General features: G+C 37.7%; 1 protein-coding gene across 1 annotated transcript in view; it reads left to right on the top strand.

Moving 5' to 3' along the window:
* The window catches only part of Cngb3 (cyclic nucleotide gated channel beta 3), a 124,189-nt gene that overhangs the window by 6,693 nt on the left and 94,292 nt on the right, over window positions 1-23,204 (top strand). The window contains exon 3 of the mRNA XM_005381981.2: window positions 21,377-21,381. Within this exon, the coding sequence (XP_005382038.1) occupies window positions 21,377-21,381 (5 nt within the window). The remainder of the gene's footprint in view (window positions 1-21,376; window positions 21,382-23,204) is intronic.

Raw genomic sequence — 23,204 nt, 5'->3', positions numbered from 1 at the left:
AAAAAAAATCTTTAAATTAGCCAAAGGGAAAATACAGACTAACCTAAAATAGAACTAACATCTGACTTCTCCATTATAACAATGCAAACCAATAGATAATAGAATGACATTAAAAGTTTCTAAAAAAAATAAGCAAAATACCAAGAAAAATAACCTGTTTCTGGCATTTTATTCCAGCACGTCCTTAAATATATATATATATATATATATACATACATACACATACACACACACACATACATGGATAGCAAACAAAAGATGTGTATTGTCTGCAAACATCAAATAACTAAATCTGGGGAAGGAGACAGAGTTGAATGGTTGATAGTTTAAGTGTTTAAAAGATGAACAAGCAAGTGAAAAAGTCAAACATTCAGTGTCTGTGATTGGGGTGCCTTGCACGACTGACTTTCACAACATAGCATGTAGCTTTTTATCCCCACTGCTGCCCCTAGTACTGAAAAGGAAGGTTATTTCTATGAATAGTCTTCTTTGTTCATCATAGCAATCAGACTCTATTTGGGTGGTTTTAAAATAGGCAATCATTTCCCAGCAGGAACAATGAGAGCAGAATAGAATTCAAAATCTTATCAGTAGTCATGAACACTGATGTTTATTGTCTTGTAACTAGAAAAAAGCAAGAATAACTGCAGGAAAGATGTTTATGTGACTTTGTAGTTGAAATAGACAAGGCATACTAGTTCTCAGATTTACAAAAATAAAATGCAATTTATACTCCAATGATTTATAAGTCTGCAATAAAAACCCAAAAAGGAAACAGCTATACATTTGCCATGTTTTGTCGGGTGCATAGTAATAATTATAAGCTTACTTTTAATCCTAAATTAAAATCTCCCTCATGGGAAGCAATACTTTTATAATTAACTATTGCAAACACTTTGAACCACAGAGGGTCAATTCATTGTTAACAATGATTGCTATTTCTATCAATATTGAAGATTAAAGATTTATAGAAACTTCCTTGGGAAAAATATTTAAAATACTAGATAAAATATAAAACCATGTTCTTTCATGCATGGTTGAACTGGTAAAGTGCTATTGACACAAGAACTAATGTTTGTTCCTGAGACTTACACCACATTTCTCACTGGGTGCGGTGGCACACACCTGTAATCCCAGCACTCAGGAGGCTGAGGCAGGAGGATCTTTGTGAGTTTGAGACCAGTCTGGGCTACAAAGTGAGCTCAAGGCCAGCCTGAACTGCATAGTGAGACGCTGTCTCAAAAAGAAAAAAGAAAAAAAAAAAAAAACATTTCTCATGCCCCATTTCTTGGTTATAATGTGTCTTCAGGGACATGACACTTGGGGTTAAACTAAGTACAAGAATGCATTGGATAAGAAAAAATAGTGAGACCTTTGTAAATGGGAAAAGGACCAAGAGACTGAGGAAGGGAGAAAAAAAAGTAAAAAGAAGTAAGATGTGTTATGTACATGAACCAGCTCCCCTGATGAATGTAATCATTATGTACTGTAAGTGCTTACTAATGAGAATGAACAATAAAAAGGATACACTGGGAACACCTCCATAAAACTGGGACCACACAGGATAACCCATTGGAAGGTAAACCGTTCCCTCAGAAAAAAAAAGTGGGGATACTATGTGCTTCTCTTTGTTCTGGTACTGAGGAAGGGAAGAAAGAGAAGTCTGAGAAACAAAGGCTAGAAGAGATGAGACAAATAGGATGAGATGAGAGGAAAGGGGAAGGGAGAGGATGGGAGGGGACAGGTGGGAAAACGTGAAAGAGCAAGGAAAACAGGAAAAGAAAGCAAGAAAAATTACTCCCCCAGGAATTTCTACCTATAAGCCAATATTCAAATTAAGTCTACAACCACAATTGCTGTGATATCTATATCTTGGAAAAAAATCCAACCTAGAAAAAATATTTTGAATGATTTACTTTGGTTGCTCTGACATCTGCCAAATGCCAGTACAATCGGGAAGATAACAAAGTTTGGAAACAAGTACAAATGTGTCCCCATAGGTAAAGTTCTAGCGGACACAAACTCACAATTGAAAATTACCAAACATGTGAAGAAATAAATCACAGCAAGCAAGACAATGGAAGTAACAAACAACTGAATCAGATGCTCAATATATGAGGAGGATGAAATGATCAGATATGGTATATAAAATAAGGGCATTGCAAGAAGCAAAAGAGTTGATTGAACAATAAAACAGGAAAAGGTCAAAATTGATGAAGCAGAGCAAAGCAAAACTTGAAGAATTAAAAATATGACCTCTGAAATTAATAAGTGGTTTAGACAGTAGATTGGACAAGGAAATTATTCATAAGGGGAATAGTAGATCTGAAGAAATTATCCAGAATAACATAATTGAGACAATAAAGAAGAAAAGTGTGTGTGTGTGTGTGTATGTCAGACAGACAGAGACAGAGAAAAGAAAGGTTAAGAAGCATGGGAGATAGTATGAGAAGTGACAATATGCATATTGTCAAAATTCAGGAGAAGATTATAAATACAAGGGTGAAGAATCAATATCTAATGAAATAATTCAATTGGTGAAGGAGAGTAATTATCAGATTTAGTACATGAAATGAATGCAAACTAGAATAAATAAATTCACCCTAAATATGTTCTAATTAAATTTAAAAGGACAAAAGGAAAAAAAATCTTTAAATTAGCCAAAGGGAAAATACAGACTAACCTAAAATAGAACTAACATCTGACTTCTCCGTTATAACAATGCAAACCAATAGATAATAGAATGACATTAAAAGTTTCTAAAAAAAATAAGCAAGATAAAATTTGATACCTTGAGAAAATATTACTCAAAAATGAAGACAAAATATATACATTTTAAGCCAAGCCAAAATGGAAGAAGTTTAGAGAATTTTGTTTTGTTTTGTTTCCAGTACTGGGAATTGAACTCATGACCTTGCACTTGCCAGGCAGGCTCTGTGCCACTGAGCTAAATCCCCAGCCCCTAGAGAATTTTTAACATATATATTTAAGAGAAAAAGAAAAATGATCTAAAAAGAAAAAACTCAAATTCAAATAAAGTTCTACCAAGTAAAAAACAAACTTATTTCTAAGTAGTACCAAGAGAAAATATTTAAAATCAAAGAATTGGGATAAAAGGGAGAAGGAGAGCAAAGTTCAGCAGTGGAAATAATAATCCAGATGTTAAGAAAGTACTTGTCTCGTAACTCCAAAGCCACCTGTTAACTGCTAGTGTAAATGGTGGGATCTGGGTAATAAGGATGTGTCATGACCCTCAGTTGTCACAAATGTACCACTCTCTTGGGACATTCCTACAGTAGAAGAGGAGAAGCTACATGTGCGGGGACTGAAGTGCATGAAAAGTCTTTATACCTTCAGCTCAGGTTTGTTGTGAACCCAATGCTTTATAAACACATTTTTCAAAGAAATAAAACTAAAATATCTTCTCCAAAGACTGACATCTAGAAGAATGAAGAATTTGATTAATTTTAAAATTCTTTAATTTAACAGGGATATTGAAATATCTGAAAATTTTTGCTTTTTATTTACAGTTTGAGTTTCTCATAGAAGAGAAACCATGTGATATTTAATTTGCTGTGTCTGATTTGTTTCACTTAGCATGACAGTCTTAAGGCACATCCATTTTCCTACAACAGTAAGTTAAATATAACTCTTCACCTCCATAGCTAAACATTTATGGTTTTATATTAAAAAATGGGAAATGAGAGAAAGTGCATCCAATTCTGTGGATGACAAAATGAAACTAACAATTCTACTTTCCTACCATAGGTGACTACAAAATACTTCTCTTTCATGCATAGAACAGCATTTAAAAAGCTATTGTATAGGGTTCACTAGAGGAACAGAAGTTGTATATATATATTACCCCATACCTCACAATTTAAATGTAATATGTATTTACAGAAAGGGTCTAGTAGGTAGGTTTACAATGGTCACTGGCAGAATCAGGGGTGGGAGAATGTAGAATGGCTGTCTGCCCACTGGAGAGCCAGAGAATCAAACTGAAGGGTGAAGGCCTGGACCTCACCTTAGAGTCTTGTACGTGTCTGTGTGAAAGCTAAAGCACCTAGAGCAGAAGATTGAAGAGTCTTCACGTCCTGAAGTCCACTAGAGATGTATGTCCAGAAGCAATGATGAAGGCTGGAGCTCCTCAAAAAGAAAAATAAAGGAAGGCTTCCTTCTTCTTTGGCTTTTTATTCCATCCAGACTACAGGCCTGTTCGTTGGTGCCACTCACACCTAGGGTGGGTCTCCCGGCTCAGTGTGTGCTCTACATGTCAGTCATCCACAGGAACACCAGACCATTTCTAACCAGCTGGACAGTTCTTCCTCAAGTCAAGTTGACATAGTACAACAGACACTGTCATTGAAGAAATGGTATATTTCAGTACCACAACTAAAAAATAGGAGCCGAAATATATTTAGGGAGCTCTTACATCAAGTACCTGAAGAATATATTATTATTTCAAGCTTACATAGGATACTTGCAAAAATTGGCCTTGTATTATGCTTAAGGGACCCTCAAACCTTTTCAAGAGCTATTCCAAATTATATATGTTTTGGCAGCTTCCTTCTTCAAAGGCGGTGAAAGAGCCCTCCAATCTGCTGAGTTAGAGTCTTATGTGAAGACATCCATGGCCCTTGCTGTACTGTGTTGGCTAAAAATAAACCATAAGACCTCCCCATACTCCAGGACCAGGAGGCAGAACCGTGAAGCCACTTGCAAGTCCACCCACCACAGCTCCGTTTCACTCTGTGACCCCGCAAATCCTTATTAGATGCTTACTCAAGGGAAATGAAAACATGTTCACTAAAGCCCTATATGAAAATAGTCATAGCTGCTTTGTTAAAAATATCAAACAGCCAAAAACAGCTTGGGTGTCCAGGCAGGGATCTTTTATGTTCAATGTACATCAGAGCCTGCTTGTTAAAAGCACAGTTCCCGTAGGCCTCACCCCAAGGATTGTGATGTAGGCTGTTAGCATTGGTGCCGGTCAAGGATCTGCACTTTTAATAAACAACTCAGGATATTCTGGAAAAAAACTACTAATGTAATATTGATTTAATTGGTCTGTACTGAGTAGGAGGCACAAGTATGTCTTAAAACCTCAGACGAGTATATATCTGTGATGAAGATGCATTTCTCTAGAAAGCATACCTCAGCAAATTTTAATGCTTTCATGTCATGTAGGATATATTCTCTAAACACTGCCATAAAGTTAGAAGTTAATTGTTTAAAAACAGAGTTTTGAAATATCACACACAGTTAAAATTTTAAGCTACTCAAGCAAATGTAATAATGAAAAACATCATAAGGAAAATTAGAAAAGACTTGAAAGAAGCAATGAAAGTATTGTACATGAAGCTTAAGGAATAATTTTATAAGAACTCTCAGGTATTTGCTTTTTATTTTTATTTGAGTTTTCCTTTCTTTTTTTATGCTTTCTTTCTAACTGGTTTATTTTAAAGACAAGCTGATTGCAAAGTTCATTTGGAAAAACAAAAAACAGCAAAAATTGCCAAGAAAACAATGAAGATTAGAGGAACAATTAGTCCTACCAGGTATTAAAACCTACTTAATCCGCTGTAATTAAAATTAGAATGATATTTGGCACATGAATAGATAAACCATGAAACAAGAAAACAAACAGAAGCTACACAAGTAGATCTAAGCAGATATATTGTAAAGTTGGCATCTAAAATCAATAGGAAAAAGATGAATTTAAATTTAAATTAAATACTGTGAAAGTAACTAGATAGCCATACAAAAAAAAAAACTAAAATTGGATTTGTTCTTCAAAATATATACCAATGAGACAGAAATTTAAATGTAAAATCATGAAACTATAAAAATATTAGGAAAAATATACAAATTCCTCTGTAACTTGGAATTAAGTACTAACATTCAAAATTCAGAAGCAACAAAAGAAGTGCTTGATAAGTTTTCCTATAATTTTCTTCCTATATAAAATTTGACATTGCCTCTACAATCATAAGCAAAGAAAAAAGAATTAGCAAAATACCCAGAGATAAAAACTTACATTACTTATTTCTTTGGGGAAGATTTGTCATTTTATTTTGAAACTGACAATATACTCAAATGTTATTTGCATTAAGATACTTAAGATTGTTTGTGACTTAATCAACTTGATATCTTTGTGATAATATCATCAACTCATTTTTCTGTTTTCCGAATTGAATACCAAAAGTATAATTTGCTTTAATAGCCTAAAATAAAGCAATATATCAAGTGATCCCAGGCATAATACAATGAACCTACTGTTCAATATATTGCAGTCAGAATACCCATCTTTAAACTAAGTGATTTAGTGCAATATATAAGTATATATTATATGTAACATATTACATATACTATGTATTAAATGTCATATTTACATTTTGTAGTGCACCTCAAACATCCACATTTCTGCCCTTAGAAGACATTAATAATGCTGCCAGAAATTAGATGAATTGTACTAAGATGAAACAGGCTAATACCAGAAACAGCAGGAGTGTTTTACTAGTAGGTGGTTAGATATGAATCATAAGACAAAAGACAAAAAAATCCTATGAATCTGTAATGGCCGTGAGAGAGAAACCAACCTACAGATACAGTTTGTGGTCCTGTCTTAAATCACTTCACTCTTTACCATGAAGCAATGACAGCTCAGTTGCCCGGTTGCAGTAGAAAACAAGAGCAGACAGAATTTCCAGGTCTATTTTTTTTCTTTTAGCATAGAAGAAAATTAGACAATTTTATATTGCGTTATGGCACTTAAGTTATAACTTTCAAAAGATGGGTCTTCATTTGCACCTAGAAAAGTGAGAGAAGCCATATCATGATTGACTGACTGATACTGAAGGAAGTTGTTGCAAATTACACGGGAGGACTTCTAGAGGTCTATGAGGCAGGAAGGTAACAGTCACAAATCAAGCACACTGTAGACATAAAAACAACAGAGCAAGCCTGACGGTAAGAGACGGGGGGAAGGAGGGGATACTGAGCTGAATTTAGGTGTAACAAAAAGGTCTTTTTTTTACAAACAGCCAATCTCTATGACAGTTGCCATATAGGAAAGAAACTCCAGGGATGCGTACAATCTGATTTTTTTTCTAGATTTTTATCTAAAAGCTTGTATTTTGAAATTCTATGAAAATAAATTGAAATTGTTTTAAATTCTTTTGAACTAAGGTCAAACGAAACACAACTTAGGTTACCAGTTTGGCATCTTTGCCTTGAAAGAATGCATGAGTTTCTAAAGAAGTTCACTGTCAAAAAATGTGGCTGAAAAAAAGATGTCAGACAGGGGGACACACGTCTATAATCCCAGCATTCAGGAGGTTGAGGCAGGAGGATCACCACAAGTTCGAGGCCAGCCTGGGTCACATATGAGTTCAAAGGCAGCCTGACCTGCATAGCAAGACCCTTTCTCAAAGAAAAATTAAAAATGGTTCCATTACAAACTTAGAGATGCTGTTTCTAAGGAAAAAATATCATTACTTTTGTTTTCCCATGTAAGGCACTTTAAATTCAAAAGTACAAGAGAAAGCATTTGTTTTAATTAACTTTATTACATTTTCTTTCCAGTTTATTTTTAGTGCTGCTTTTAATGTTTTGATATAGACTGAAATTTGGGAGGTATTTGTATTTTAGACATTTTTGTCTAAGCCTCTTCTATAAGCAGCCTTCCCTGCTGTGCGTGCATTCATAATAGTGCATATATGAACCAACTGCAAGACCCTAGAAAAGAGGTTCAGTTGATTCTACTTGAAAGTTACTTGCCTGAGGGAGGCCGGAATATCTGGTCAGCATAAGGGAAATGGAAGCTCCCTCCATGAGAGAATAAATGGATGATTCACAATGTTTCTTAAAACTGCCTTCGTCTTGGGAGGAGTAACATGGCAGGACTTCCTAGGACTGGCTTGACCCGCAGGTGAAAGTAGGGTGAGGAGAGGATAGGGATGCTTGCCTACCAGGTGACAGTAGCAGGCAGGAGTTGAGTAGTGAGAAAAAGGAAACACAGACATCCGGTGAGAGGTAACTTCCGGCATGGGAAATAGCAAAATAAGTATGTTGATTCACACATAAGAGACTTTCAAGAAGCAGCAAAAATGCCACGTGGATAAGCAGAGGGAAGCAACCCCATCGCAAAAGAGAGGGAAACTCGTTTGCTAGAGTGAGGCAATTGCCAGAACCATTGACCGGCTCATCTCAAGTGTTTAGCACAGAATCGGGCACTTAATGCATGTGGTTGAAGGTAACCGCTTCGTGAACAAAACGTTGTGTGTTTTATTCCAGTAGCTTCCTAGAAGGGGAACTGCAACGTGAAAGCCTATACATTTTTTTCAGTTACTGATACTACCTTTATGAGTATCATTTTAGGCTTAAATATTATTCTCATTTCAAATGGAGGAATGTTTTCAAATAAGCCTGTTTTCACTACCCATGAAATGTCTCACCTGTTATTTCTTTACTTGGAAGGTAATGTTTTTGTTTATGTTTGCACTACTCTGGCACCCTGCAGTATTTGGACAACTTGTTACACAATATCAAAACAAAACTGAGTTGAAGTGTCTCACAGTTCTATACCAATAAAAGTTCACCTGAATTCAGCTGAGATAGCATTACTCTGACTAGTTTATGTGCCAACAATCATCTAGGTAAATTGCCTCTACCTGCCCTAATGATTCATGTCATTGAAACTTTTATATGCAACTGTTTACCGGTGCCCTAATTTGCACAGAGCAGAGCTGTTTGGTGCAACCAAGCACAGGGTATTGGGGGACACTGACAGACAACAAAGTAGCTATGCTATTCTGTGCTGGAGGGGTCTCACTCACTTTTCTCTCATTGCTGAGACAAAATACACGACACCCAGAATTAAGGAAGAAAAGCTTTATTTAGCTCACAGCCTGTGGAGGTTTCAGTCCATACTCAGCTGGCTCCAAGGCAGGGTGGCACATGGCACAGGGCAACCATTCATGGCAGCAGAAGATAGCAAAAGCAGCAAGAGCAAAAGGGAGGAGTGGCGGCAAGCAGCCTCTTTCTCTCCCTTACATATGTGAACTATCCGCCCCAGGGCGGGTGCAGCACTCACACCCATAATCCCAGCATTGGCTCACGAATCAATCACAAACTCTAAAAGCTGCCCCATGACTGCATGGGGCTTTGCGGGGACATCCAGACACAAAGCATAACAGTAGGAAAAACAGCAGAAGAACAGAGAACAAAATAGGAGCAACTAGAAGTTCTACATGCTTCCACCACCTAATGTAAGGCATGTCGGGGTTAGTACGCTTTGCGCCAGCTTTTACTCCTACTGTACTGAATGAACTGAACACACTGTGTGGAAGGCCAACTTCTCCATTGGTATGCTGAGCCCCTTCGGCCCACTCACAGCATCAGTCTGGCAATTTTTCCCTTTCTGTGCTACAACACCTAATTGTTTTCCTCCCTGTTGGAGCATTTCTATCAGCACATAAACATGTTACAGCATTTTCCACATTTACACAACAATAGCAACAAATGCTCCATGTAAGTGGCCAGTTACAGCTCTATTTCTCTCTCCCTCATTACAGAAATGGCCTCAAGGCAGCTCCCTACATTCACTTCTACTCCTCTCTTCCTCTGCTCTCCAGAACCTGTTTCAACCAAGACTTTATTCCTTCATTCAACAATTTATGAAGGTTTATTGTCCTTTTCCCCTGTTTTTAGTCGGTAATACCCTTCATAATGTCAGAGTCAGTGTTCGATACTTGGTTCTGCACTTCTGCACCTATCAGCTGTTATTCACTTGGCCCCTCACTCTCTCCTTGAAACAGCACCCTCACTTGTACCGCTGGTGCGCTTCCTGACCAGCACCTCGTCCTCACTCTTCACGGATGACCTGCTCACCTCCCAGCCTTCTGAAGTTGAGGGCCCAAGCACAGCCCTTATCCCTTCTTTGTGCTCTTACATTCCCTTAGTAGCTTATTTTGCCCATTCCCATGACTTTATGTAACTTTAACACCTGATGATGCCCAAGTTTATATTTCAATCTGAATCTCTCTCCAGAACCCCAGGCTGTGTTACTATTTGCCTATGTCCTATCTCCACGTTGGTATCTCTTAGACACCTCAACAACAGCACCTTCCAAACCTATTCCTCCTATACCTTTTTTTTTTCCTCTCAGTATGAGGCATCTTCTTTAGTTTTTCTGATCAAGTCACAAAGTCATTCTATTCTTTTTCTTACACCTTACAGTCAGACCAATAGTGAAGTTTGTTGGTTATTCTTTGGGGCCAGCCCAGAACCTTATCACATGCTACTTGATCTTTCTACCGCCTCTACCCCTGTTCACCATCTCTCACAAAGCCATTGCTATAACCTCCTGAATGGTCACCCAGCTGTCACTCTTTGTCTTCTTATTGTTCATGCTCGACAGAGTCATCTGGCTGATCCTATTGAAGTGAAAATCAACCTTTTCTCCTCCAGATTTTCAAGTAGTTTCCCACCTCATGCAGAGTGAAGGTTTAAGCTGTCACAGAGCCACATAGAAACCCGTATTATCTACCTCCTAGTTTCTGCCTCGGTGCTTCCCTGACCTGAGTCTCCACCACTCTCACCTAGTCACCAGAACTATCTTGCCCTAGATGTCTCTATTACTTTCAAGTCTGCTCAAATGTCATCTTATTGGAAGGGTCTTACCAGACCACTCTGAAGAAAACAGGAGTAACTTTCACTCTCCATCTCCCTTACCCTGATTTTTTTTTAGCATAGCACTTATTACCTGGCGTATTCTGTATTTTTTAAATACACAGTATTGTCTGCCTCTCCTTACCAGAAAGCAAAACATTTCAAGATAAGACTTTGTTTTTAGGGGCTGGTGATTTAGCTCAGCGGCAAGAGCGCCTGCCTGGCAAGCGCAAGGTTGTGAGTTCAGTTCTCGGTACCGGAGAAAGACCAAAAAAAAAAAAAAAAAGACTTTGTTTTTACTTCACTGTTTTCAATTGCCAGAAGACTTCTTGGCATATAGGAAACCTTGTCAAATAAATGCTGAATGAATGTACGGTTGAATGAATGAGATCTTTGAGGTATATAATTTTGGAGGGGAGATATTTTTCCCATAAATTTATGACCATTCTTAAATCCTCGAATTTAAAATGTTGTCAACTTAACTTCTCTTAAGTAACTCAGCCCATAGTCCATAAATATGTTTGATCAAGCTCTGTCCTATTTTATAAGGTTTTATCACAAATACCACCAAATCTTTTCCAATGGTTCATAGAAAATACGCAATTTAATGTACTTTTGAGCTATTTGAGGTCAAGAACAAAATTGAACTCTCATACTTTAACCAGTTCCACAAGTGTAAGCAGTAGAAGTTATGCATTCAATTTCCGCTCTAAAATTGTTGGTTTCAACTGCAATTATTCTAATGACTCATGTGATAACCAGATTTGAAGGAAAAAAAGAAACTGTAGTCAGGGAGTGATTGCACTGTGCATTCACCTCCAAAATCTAGGACATGATTTAAGATTCCAGCAAAAGGAAAGCAGCCGATCAAGTCTGGACCTCAGTAGGCATCAGTTCACGTAACAAAAGCACCAGGCTATGGGACACAGTTAGCCTTCTATTCAGGGCAAAGCTAATTGGAGAAAGGTTTTGCTCCACACCCCCCGCCCGACTACCACACCAGAAATAAGATACAAGTGGGGGCTACATGAAAGTGTTCTCAGGCTGGTGCACTTTTACCTACTTGGAGCACAGTATGGTGTTTTTCTCACTCTAATGAGAGATGCATTTACTCACATGCTTTTAAAATTAGAAGCAGAGGGTATTTTTTAAAGTAATGAATGTTTTGTTTAAATTGTATCAACATGTGTTTTGAAAGGAACTTAAAATGTAACATATGGTTCATGTAGACTTAAGTAGGCCTTGTTCAGACATTAATCTGAAGGGGAGAGGGGCTTTTCGCCTCCACCTCCATAGGCAAAGCGGTCTTTATTCAATCATCAATCTGTTCTTCTTAGCAAGAAATAAAAGGGTACTTCATTTCCTACTTTAAAATATAATTTTAAAAGCATTCACTGAACAATATAAACCACAGTATGAAAATAACTGTGTTCTGGTTATCAATAATTAATTTAAACTACAATGAGATCACCGTACTTAGCTCGCTTTCCGTATGGGCCTCAATAAAGAATGATATGAAACTAACAAGTCTTCATGACCAATGACTTGGTGAAATTGTAATCAGGCAAAACCCGCAACAATAGCAACCAAAAAAGTCATTTCTTTCTCCCAAAGAACATCTGCTTCTGCATCACCCACTACCCCTAGTCTGCATCTTACCTTGACCCACACCATTTGGATCAACACACATTCAACAGCTTTATCAATTCACCATTTTCCTGCGCACCCAAGGTTAAAGCCTCTGGTCCCATACAAAAAACAGCTGCAGCTCCACTCCAGCAGGTTGTGGCTGATGGTGCAACTCCTCTCGGAAACCTCACGCTGCTGTCAGCTGTGTCTCTGAAACCCACCTACCCTAGGTATTCAGACTTGACAGTTTTTGGTGCAGTATCTCTTCTACTTGCAACCAGAGAGGGTTGTTTCAGGGTTTACACGGTCAGATTGGGCCCAGCCAGATAATCCAGGACAATCTGCCCATTTCCAATTCTGTAACCCACAAATCCCTTTTGCTATGTAACATAACACATTCACAGGTTCCAGAGGTAAGGAAGTGAACATTTGGGGGATGACTATTCTGCCAGCATCTTTGGGGGTTTTTTCTCACACTTGAGATATATTTGCTGTAGAAAATTTAGTTTATTAACCCATTGTATACTTTGGGCTGGGAAGCATAGTGAAAAACTGAACAAAACATAAAATGATGAAAATGAAAACTTTCTAAAACTGTAGGTTTAATTGGCCAGAGAAGAAAGCTGCCCGCTCATTAACAGAAATACTTATGAGAATTCTACTCAAAGTGAAATATTGGCAAAGGACTTCAGCAGATAATTAGAAATCCTAGACAATTTGATACTTTCAAGATGCTTCGGGGAAAGTGTGGGGAGGGCCTTATTGCCTACAGACAGCTTTAAATGTTTTGACACAAGCTGGTTTGCACTAATTTCAAATCTAATTTTGAGCTCCAATCTGTCCTTAAATGCAGCTGCTTAGACCACATTTCTAGTTCCTAGGTTGCTAGTGACCCCCAAGTGAAGATCTTCTACTTCTTTGTCATTTGTTAATACATGTGCTAACCTTTAAAAAATATAGAGAGATGGCATTTTGGAAGACACTGGTTCTTTAAACCTCTTAATGCATTTCTCTATGGTAGCAATGTTAATGACAAGATGCCAAGGAAGGCCTATGAAATTCAGTTGAGATTACTATTTGTTTAAGGCCAGTGCTGAGCAGAAAAAACCAGAGAACTAATCTGGGAGAGACTGTCGTCTGAGTCCAGTTTGGAGCACAGCGCCCCCTGCAGTGCCTCCGACATGAGACCCCGGTCCCATCCCCCTTGCAGCAAGTGCCTCCCTGCTAGAGAGAAACCTTCGAGTCCCTGATGTGGCTCCCCAAGCCCCACAGAGACTCCGTCAGAGGAGTGCCTTCGGGGCACAGGCAAACAAGACTTTCAGAGGCCTGGAGTTACATGAGACAGGACTTCCTGTCCAGGCAAGCTTCAAGTAAGCCTATACTCCAGGGATACATATTTTTATTTCTTTCTTTTTTTTCTTTTTTTTCCACTGTCCATTTCCAATGGCGCCATCTCCTCTATGGTTAAGAATTCACCATCCTGGGGCTGGGGATTTAGCTCAGCGGCACAGCGCCTGCCTGGCAAGTGCAAGGTCGTGAGTTCAGTTCCTGGTACTGGGAAAAAAAACAAAAACAAACAAACAACAAAAAAAGGATTTGCCAACCCTGGCTAACAGCATAGGAAAATACAACACAACAGATTTTTCCTGCACATCTATCCTACCATAAACACACTTCCTTTATAATTTGCAATAAATTTCGATTGTTAGAAACAGGAAGAATTTTAATAGAATGCATTCTTTCTCATCATGTAATTTGAGCATGCCCACTGTGGAAAAAGTGAAAGATAACCAAAAAAATCAAAGTTCAAATGGCTCATTATCCCAACACTCAGATGCGGCATCATAGCTGTTCATTCTTTGTTGAAAAATACAAATGAATGAATGAATATACTTATAATACGAGACTCAAATGGGCTTTACTTGGCTGTACAAGCTCTCCAGCAATAGTCCATGTTCTTCAAAGACTAGCCCCTACTGAACGGTTCGCTGCAGAACTAAAGCATGGGTTATTGAGAAAAAGAGGCAAAGTAGCAATCAGTCGCAAAACAAAGCTTGGTCTCTGCTCAGAACTCCTTTTCTTTTAAACAGCGCCGTTTTACACTCATAAATACGCACTTACACTGCCCTCTAGTGCTCATCTATTGAATGTCATCCAGTAGCACATAATCAGAACAATTAGAAAACTGGGAAGACGCTACAAGGAAACAATGACCAAGGGGTAGATGGAAATGATTTAAGAAGGAATTAAACTGTGTGCGCTCAGTGAATCCTTATTCTGAGACAAACTATGATATAGCGCGCATTTTATTCTCCTCCTCCGCACGTCCAGCTCTATATCAATGCAGTCTCCTTTCATTCTGACCGTGCCTGTAAATGAAAGGGAAAGGACCCTTCTAATAAAGCTACAAGTAGAGGATAATGTTTTATTTATAAATATTTGGATGTAGGTGAAGGATTAATTAGTCTTGTTTGAAATAGAAATCCAATTAATAGAAAAAATAAACATATTAAAAGAAAATGAGGATGACTTCTTGCATCATAAGAAAAGGAAAGATTATCCAACACACCGAGTTTGGTATTGAACCGTTTGGAAGAAGGGTATTTAGATCCTCACCGGATACCAAATAGCCAGATGGATTTTAGATATGTGAAGTTAAAAGTAAAAATCCATTTTTAAAATGATATGAAAAGTGAGCTCCCATAAAATATATGATGAACTCTCTATTTAAAAGAAATAACAAAAGAAAATGTGGACAATTAGATTACCTCAAATAAAAACTTCCTAACATTAAAAAAAGAAAGCAGAGACAACACAAACAGATAAAATGTTTATCACCTAGGTAATGCATAAAAAGCCTTTGCAAGGAGTTGAGAAAAGATAGGACTTCAAAACCAGCAATTAACGAGTGAGAAAAGATTGACTTACATGTAAATGTGCAAGCCTTCCTCTTGAGAATAACCAAAGTATGCTCATTAAAATTATACTCCCAAGAGCCCTCTGGGGCTGGTCCTGCTTTGCTAGGTTAGCTAGAGGGGCAACTTGCATAGTCTGAGGTTTCTAGGTGTGGTATTTGGAGAACAGCAAACAGCCACCTTCCTCCCCGAATGGGAGGGCCAAACATGGTCCCAGGAAGTTGAGGGGAATTTTCAGGAGCCTAAAAGTAGGTTTCAGAATGAACCAGTAAACAGCACCTCCCACGAAGTGTCTAGGAACAGATACTGACAGAATCAAAGAGTAAGGAGGAATTACCGGGACAGGCCAGGGCTCTGGGAAGGAAGAGGACGTAACAGACTCAGAAACATTTCAAGGACACCCGGAGAGAAGCACGTAACTGACCAAAATCTGGAGAGTTGCAGTTGCTTGACAATGCAGCCAAAAACGAGACCTGTTAGGGTGGATCTTGAATCTCCACCTCAGGGGAAACTCAACAGAGGTAGGAATTTGAACAACATAAACTTTATGCTATTCAGTTGGCCCTGGGATTATTCATGGCCATCTTCTCTGGCACGAACAGAAGCTATACACCAGCAATGTTTTACACAAAGTGAAATAGTGGTGTTTTGTGTGTAGAACACTGCCAGACACATGCTTACTGCTTTTCCCAGTAGGAGCTGTGTCCTGCCCTGGTGTTGCGCGTGCTTTAGAAGAACTCACCAGTCATAAATAGTCTAGTGCAGTTGTGATTTCCTGAACAGACAGCATGGAAGATAAAAGAAATTCTTCTATTCCAAGAAAAGCTGATTTGAAGGAAATCATTTCAAGAAGAAAAAAATGGAGTCCCTATCAACTATTTGCCCCTATATACTCATTGTCACTGGATAGAATTGATAGTCATAACTTTTCTCAGTCAGAAAAGTAAAAAAATGACCCTCCCCCATATCAAGTTTACTTTTGTTTCCAAGGACTTTGGGACTCTGATTCTCAGGGTCTTTTTGTATAAAATGTGTCTCTAAAACCATCTCCACAACTTTTATATTCTTTACTGTCATCTGGCCATATCCCTCCAGTTCCTGCTTCTGTCTTCATATTTATTTTCTCTCACTTTATTTCTGTCTTCTAAAGATCTGTGCACTTAATTATTTAAGCCCATTCAGATAATCCAGGATGTTCTTTCCCTTTGAGATCTTCAATTAAGTCACATTTGCAAAAACTCTTTTGCTGTGGAACACCTGCTCCAACATTTTTGGCATCAGGAACTGGTTTCATGAAAGGCAATTTTTCTAAAAACAGGTTCTGAACAGCCTGGAACCCGTACTCATCCATGGCAGGGGTGTGGGGCCCCTGCTATTAAAAGGAACAGTGATGGGAGATTAGAATGTAGCTATCTTTAGGGAACCATTCTTCAGCCTAACACAAAACTTTCACCTCCACTAGGTGAAACTAAATTTTCCCTCCTTCCTCCACTCTTTTGAGTATGGGCCATCTTAAAGACCAACTTTCAAAGAATGTAGTACGAAAAAAGAAATGACTTACAGGGAGAAAACTGCAAACACTGCCTTTGCCATGTGGTCAACTCATGCAGATAGCTTACACACAGTAGTGTGATAGGATAATAAGGTTAATTCATCCTGGAGGTATTCTTCCACCAAACCTATGACCCAGTCTACTCTAGACATCCAAAAGAAAAAAATCAGCTAATCCAAAGTTGAAGGACATTCTGAAAGTATCTGATCAATACTCCTCAAAAGTCTTTCAAGGTCATACAAAAAAAACAAGAAAAGATTGAAATACTGTAACACACCAGAGAAAACTAAGGAGATTTAATTTATGCCTAAAACTAATGTGTTATCTTAAACTAGATCCTGAAAGACAAGATGAACATTAGTAGAAAAAATATTGAAATCTGAGTAAAATCTCAGATAATAATGGTAATGTACCATACTAATAGTAATGTACCATTATTATTTTCTTGACTTTGACAAATGTATTATGGTTATGCAGATTGCTAACAGTAGGATAAAATAAATAAGGGACCTCTCTCTATTATCCTTGTACCTTTACTGTAAATCTACATTTATTTCAAAAACAAAAATGTAAGATATTAAAATAAATTGAATAACAAACCTATATACCAATTGTTGGCCTACTAAATTAGCAGAATTGTTTTTTAAAAGTTAATCCAATGTTGGAAAGGATGAGATGCAATAAACCATCCCAAACATTAATGGTATTTCTTCAGAAAAACCACCAGGTATCAGATTTCTTAGAAATATCCATACCCCAAAATATTCAATGCTACTGTCTTGAAGAGTATATTTTAAAAGACTATTCTAAAATATATAATTTCTTCCCAGGTGTCTTGGTTACTTTTCTTGCTGCTGAGACAAAATACCCAATGCCTGAAATTAAGGGAGGAAAGTTTATTTAGCTCATAGTTTATAGAAGTTTCAGTGCATAATCACCTGGCTCCAAGGCAGGATGGGCATGGCAGAGGGGCGACCATTCAGAGTGGTGGAAGACAGCAAAAGCAACAAGAGCAAAAGGGGAAAGTAAGCCTCTTTTCCTCCCTTATATTGTATGCAGGCTACCCACCCTAGGGAGGGTATAGCACTCACACTACCAAACCCAGCACTAGACAATAACCGATCACAAATCACAAACTCTAGATTCAATTGCTTCCAAAAAGCCACCTCCATAACCACCTGAAGCTTTGGGGGGACATTCAGACACAAATCATAACAGTCAAATATGCAACAAAGATGCTTCAGTAGCTCTAATAACATATATTTGTATCTGTAACACAAAATGTGCAGGCATCTTAAATGTCCAGTGACAAAAGAGTGTAGCAGAGCCTCAAGGAGAGTCCCCTGGGCTCTGCCACATTGCAGAACAGATTACAGAATCATTGATCCTCTCAGTCTTCAAAGCTGATAATTAGATCTATCTGTGCAGCCAGAGCTGCAGGACACTTGCCTCTGGCCTTGAGCAGTTTATCTGTTCACCTCAGAACGTCTTAAAAATAGTTTCTTTCTGGGGTCCATAATATAAAAAAAGAAGCATTTTACAGCATATAGGTTAACTGCGGCTATCTTACACAACCATTAAAATAGCTATAAAGAAATCCTAATAAAAAAGCATATCAGATTGTTAATAACAAAAAAGAGAGTACAGAGGTGCATATAACATCTAACTTGAAGATGTTTTAGAAACTATGTTTAGAACAATGACTTAATAGTTGGCACAATCTTTGTGGTTTCCTTCTAATAATAGACCATATATATATTCCTTTACATTTTCGGTATTTTCCAAGTCCTCACTAATTACTGCTCATTTTTAAAAAGCTAAAAAATATTTGTAAGATCTTTAATGGTAAAGTCCATAACGAAAGAGTACAAAAATAGTACAAGAATAGTGCTCGATTCCAACTAATCACCTATGGAATGATTCTTTAAAAATAAACCTACCATCATATGGTATAGTAATGATTATCAAAGACTTGATTACACTGTGAGCTGCCTGTTTTTCCTACTTTTTAAATTACTTCAAGCAATCCACAGAGGCACCATCATCAAAGACTTGGTGGTTCCTGTAATGAATGAAGCAGAGACCACTCCACAGGCTTTCACAGAAGCACCAAGGCATATGATTTACTCCCTGGGTGCAGGCAGATAAAGGGTGATAAGGCTGTCTGTCCAGAACAAAGGGAAGTGGGTTCCCTTTACAGAGACTGAGAGAAGGCAAGGGACATTAGGTGGGAAGATTCTAATAAACATCTGTGGTCAAAGTTCTCTGTCCGGCAGTCTTGCACTTCAGTGGGCCTCTGGATGTCCAGAGACCTGCAGGGTTCTTTGTCTTATCTTATCTCCTTTACGACATCCTGTGTTTGCAGACAACGATCTTCGTGCAAGAATAATACCTCTGCAGGCAAACAGGTTGGGGGCTGGGAGAGTCAGGTGCATTCATTCTTACAGCGACCTGTGTAGATACGAAGTAAAGAGTATCCCCACCTAAGAGCAATTGAAATAGAAGACTTCTGTGGTGTACTCCAAAATTTACCCTTTGTGCCCCAATTCATACAATTACTGATTATCGTTAGTGTTAAAACCCCATGTATTTCAAGAAATTCTTCACTACTGAAAGAAATTAAATCCCATGATTCTGTAATATTACCAATGTTGACATATTTTACCATTTTAGATTTAAAACTTTGAAGTTCCGTACTATATATCCTTCTGTTTGCCAAGAAGATTTCTCTATAATCAAGTAACAGCTGCAGCCAAAAGAAGAGAAGGAAAGATAGTGCACGCAGAATTTTCAATTTGGATAAGTATGAGCTCATAGCTATTAAAATTAAAAAAACAATGTTTATTTTTATGTATTACTAAAATATAAAAGAGAGGCAGTCATTCTAAGGTGGGGAAGCAAAGATTTTAGAGAAACTGGGGTCCAATATTTGTCATATTGTTTATATTTTAAATTATATTTGACATGACATTACCCAGAAGATAATAATCAGAATTGAGAATAATTCATAGACACTCTTTCCTTTTAGTCTACCAGTTTACTTACTTTGGGCCATTGATTTTCCTTTATAGTATAAATTAAGAGTGCTGGAGGCCAGGGGAGAAAAGAAGTTATAATTTAAACAATTAAATCTTTTCAATTATAATAACAATTTTCTATAAATAGAAAAAAAGTATAGAAAGATGATCTGCTCTAAGAAAAAATTTCCAGAATTTTTTGATACTTTCCATTTAAGTATACCTAGCTGAAAACATTTATTATGAAAATTTCCTAGTGTTAAATATTCAATGTATAGTTAATGCTATGTATTTAATGAAATACTACTGAGCATACTGTATAAGTCAAAATGGAAGGCAACATAACTCAGTATTCAAAGCTGTATAAATGCCTCAAATAGAGTTTTTGACAAAACAGGGGGGAAAGGACAGAGTTTCAGATGTATATATTAGTCAAATGAATAAACCAATAAAAAATTTTGCTTCTTTAGATTGTTGCTCTTATGCTCTGTGCTACAAGAGTTCACTTGGGAAACAATTGTGCTTTGTCAAAATGCAATAAAACTGTATAGCAGTTAAGTGTGTTCGGAAAAATTGAGAAATTGAACATGTTGAAATTTTGAGGAAGGCTTTTTTAGGAGGGGGCTTAATTCAGACTGAGAGGACAGAGAGAAAAGAAAAAGAAATTGAGAGATAAAGAAAGAAGAAGATAGAAGGGAAGGAGGAGGCGGGAGAGTAGGGAGAGAAAGAATAAAAGAAGGAAAAGAGATAAACTGTATTTTTGCTTTCAATTAACTTTCCTATTAGGAAGCCTGAGAAGAAAGATTAAAGGATTCATCACCTGCTGAGATTTGAAGATTATGAGCATTGTTCAAATAAAATGCTCTATCAACCCTATAAACTTAGCAAAAGGATTTAAAATAAAGGAAATTAAATTTCTATCCAAGCTAATTGCGGTTTTCAGACAATGAAAGACTTGATATCCTTCAGCAGTTTTTCCTTTCGTTGATCATTATGAATGCCAGGACATGTTTTTCCTGGCCAGCCTCCCCTACTGTACTCAAGAAAATCTACAAGTACTCATGAATAAATGCTTCCCTGGAAATTTTACATACATGTGATATACTGACATTTAATAACCTTAATTCTATTGTTTATTTGTGAAATTAAGGTCAATTCATTTATATTTAAATTATTACTATTTATGACATGCTCAGAGATCATCACAGGGACCGAGGGCAAACAAACCCCTGCACCCTTAAGATGTTACTCCTTGCCAGCATGGGGCTTGTGTTTTGGGATGCAATCAGGGACTTAAAAGCATTTTTGCTAAATACTTTTCACTTGGGCCCACAGATCCTTAATAGGAAACTAAAAACAGAGCAAAGTTTGACCTTCATTTTGTAAATCTCTGGGTCAAATCCTGTCTCAGCTCTGCACATACGTATGTATGTTAGTCACTTAGGAAATGTCTGTCTAAAACTCGGGAAAACAAGGCTTATTGCCCTTAATTTATTCAGCCTTCCTTATCCCCCTTCAAAACTGAGGCCACCAAGATAAGAGGTTTACAAGAGCATGCAGTATACCCAGAACTCTCCACTGCCCTAAAGCAAGGGTCACTTTGGATTCCAGCACAGCCTCCCTAGACTGAGACTTTCCCAAGAAAAGGTAATCATCTCATAGCAGCCTAATTACCCCCCAAACCATAAAGATTTCTCCAGAGCTACAAAGCCAGGAGTGAGACCGTGATCAAACAGACTCCAGCTGACCATGGGACTTCATAAAACTGATCTCTGCTCCTTTGCTTGAGGGCCAGTCTGATCCTCTTCTTCAGACCTGTGCCCATTTTATTGTAGACAGCTACGCTAGCTAAGACTATTATAGGCAGTCTGACAGGGCTAGACCCTGAAGGGAGTCAGGGCAGAGCATGGGAACACATTACAACTGCGGCCAAGGGTGCATCTGTTGTAGGCTGGGCCTTAAGATAAAGACAGAATGACCAGGCCTACGTGCCTCCCTGAGGGATAAGATAACTGGTACCACCTGCTCCAATAAAGTCTAGATAGATATCAATCACCCCAGTGGGTGATGAAGACCTCCGAATCCATCCCTTCTTAAGAATGGTTTCTGCTCTTTCCACATACCTTGCTGTGTGACCAGCCTCCCCACTGGATCAATATTATGTAAGTGACTATGTTTGTGATCTTACTGTTCATAGTTTTGTCCCACATTGTTCCTACCTTGTGATTTTGTGCCCACTTTGTGATTTTGATCTATAAATACTTCCTGTGAAAAGTAGGCTCATTGGCAACTCATTTTCGGGTCCCCTCCTGCCTCTCAGGAGCTATCTCTCTCAGTAAAGTTTTCCTACTCTCAACTTTTGTTATTCCTTAAAATTTATTCTTTGATTTTGGGGAACATGAATTTGGCATATCTGACATCTAGCAGGTTGGGGGTTACATTTATTTCTCCTATATCAATGTCAGTTCCTCAAACTGAACACTTTCCTTATTTTCTCTTATTTCCTTTTGCTAGGGAACTAAATTGGACTTTGTCAGAGCTGTGTCATCACCCTTCTTACTTTATAATTAAATTATTTTCCTGCAAATTCATTCTGAATGCCTCAGTCTTAATTTCCATTATTACTGAAGCAAGGACCCACTTTGGTGGTGATAGTTACAATACTATAAGGAAATGAGAAGATGATTTTAAAATTTTGTTACACCTTCCACTATGTAAGGCACAAGAGCTAGAGTAGTGAAAAGGGCTCAGATTTCAAGGAATTTAAGATTTATGCTTTCAAAACAAAATATCAAATCGTGGGAGCATTCCACTTCACTCACCTCCAAATTACCCAATCATTTAATTTCCCACTTCCTGTGTTGCTCATCACTAATCATAAGAAAACTGGTATTAGATGAAAAAAGTAAAGACACCATCCAGATTATTAACTTATAGGCTCCAATAGATGAGAGGCCTTAGACTTGCTGTCTTTTAGGGTTTTATAATACTAAATCTCATAGAAATGTGAGATGGGGCAGACAGAAGAATCAAGAACATGAAAGTTCAAGAAAAAAAGTGAAGAATTAAGAAAGGGCAGCTATTTTCCTACTGACCAACTGTCTCTTTTACCTTAATTATAAATTTGCTGTGGTCTAAGATAACCCAATATTAAATGTGGAATAGTCAAAGCTTATTTATCAAGACCCACAGGGACCCTTGATTTCATCCTTTTAAATCCTTTCATAATTACTTTAGACCCTTTCGTGTCTCCCACATGGAAAATCCCAACCTTTTAATGCTCCCTTTCCTAACCCCTTATCTCTTCTCCAGTAACTACCACACTCTATCGCTTACACCTTTAGTTTACTTTTTTTTTTTTTTTTTTTTGTTTTTTTTTTTTTTCTCCGGTACCGGGAACTGAACTCAGGACCTTGC

This window comes from Chinchilla lanigera, unplaced genomic scaffold (assembly GCF_000276665.1).
Source record: "Chinchilla lanigera isolate Chin_1 unplaced genomic scaffold, ChiLan1.0 scaffold00016, whole genome shotgun sequence".
Classification (NCBI taxonomy): Eukaryota; Metazoa; Chordata; class Mammalia; order Rodentia; family Chinchillidae; genus Chinchilla; species Chinchilla lanigera.
Note: the sequence above shows the minus strand (reverse complement) of the source record. Positions and strands in the feature narration are given on the sequence as shown.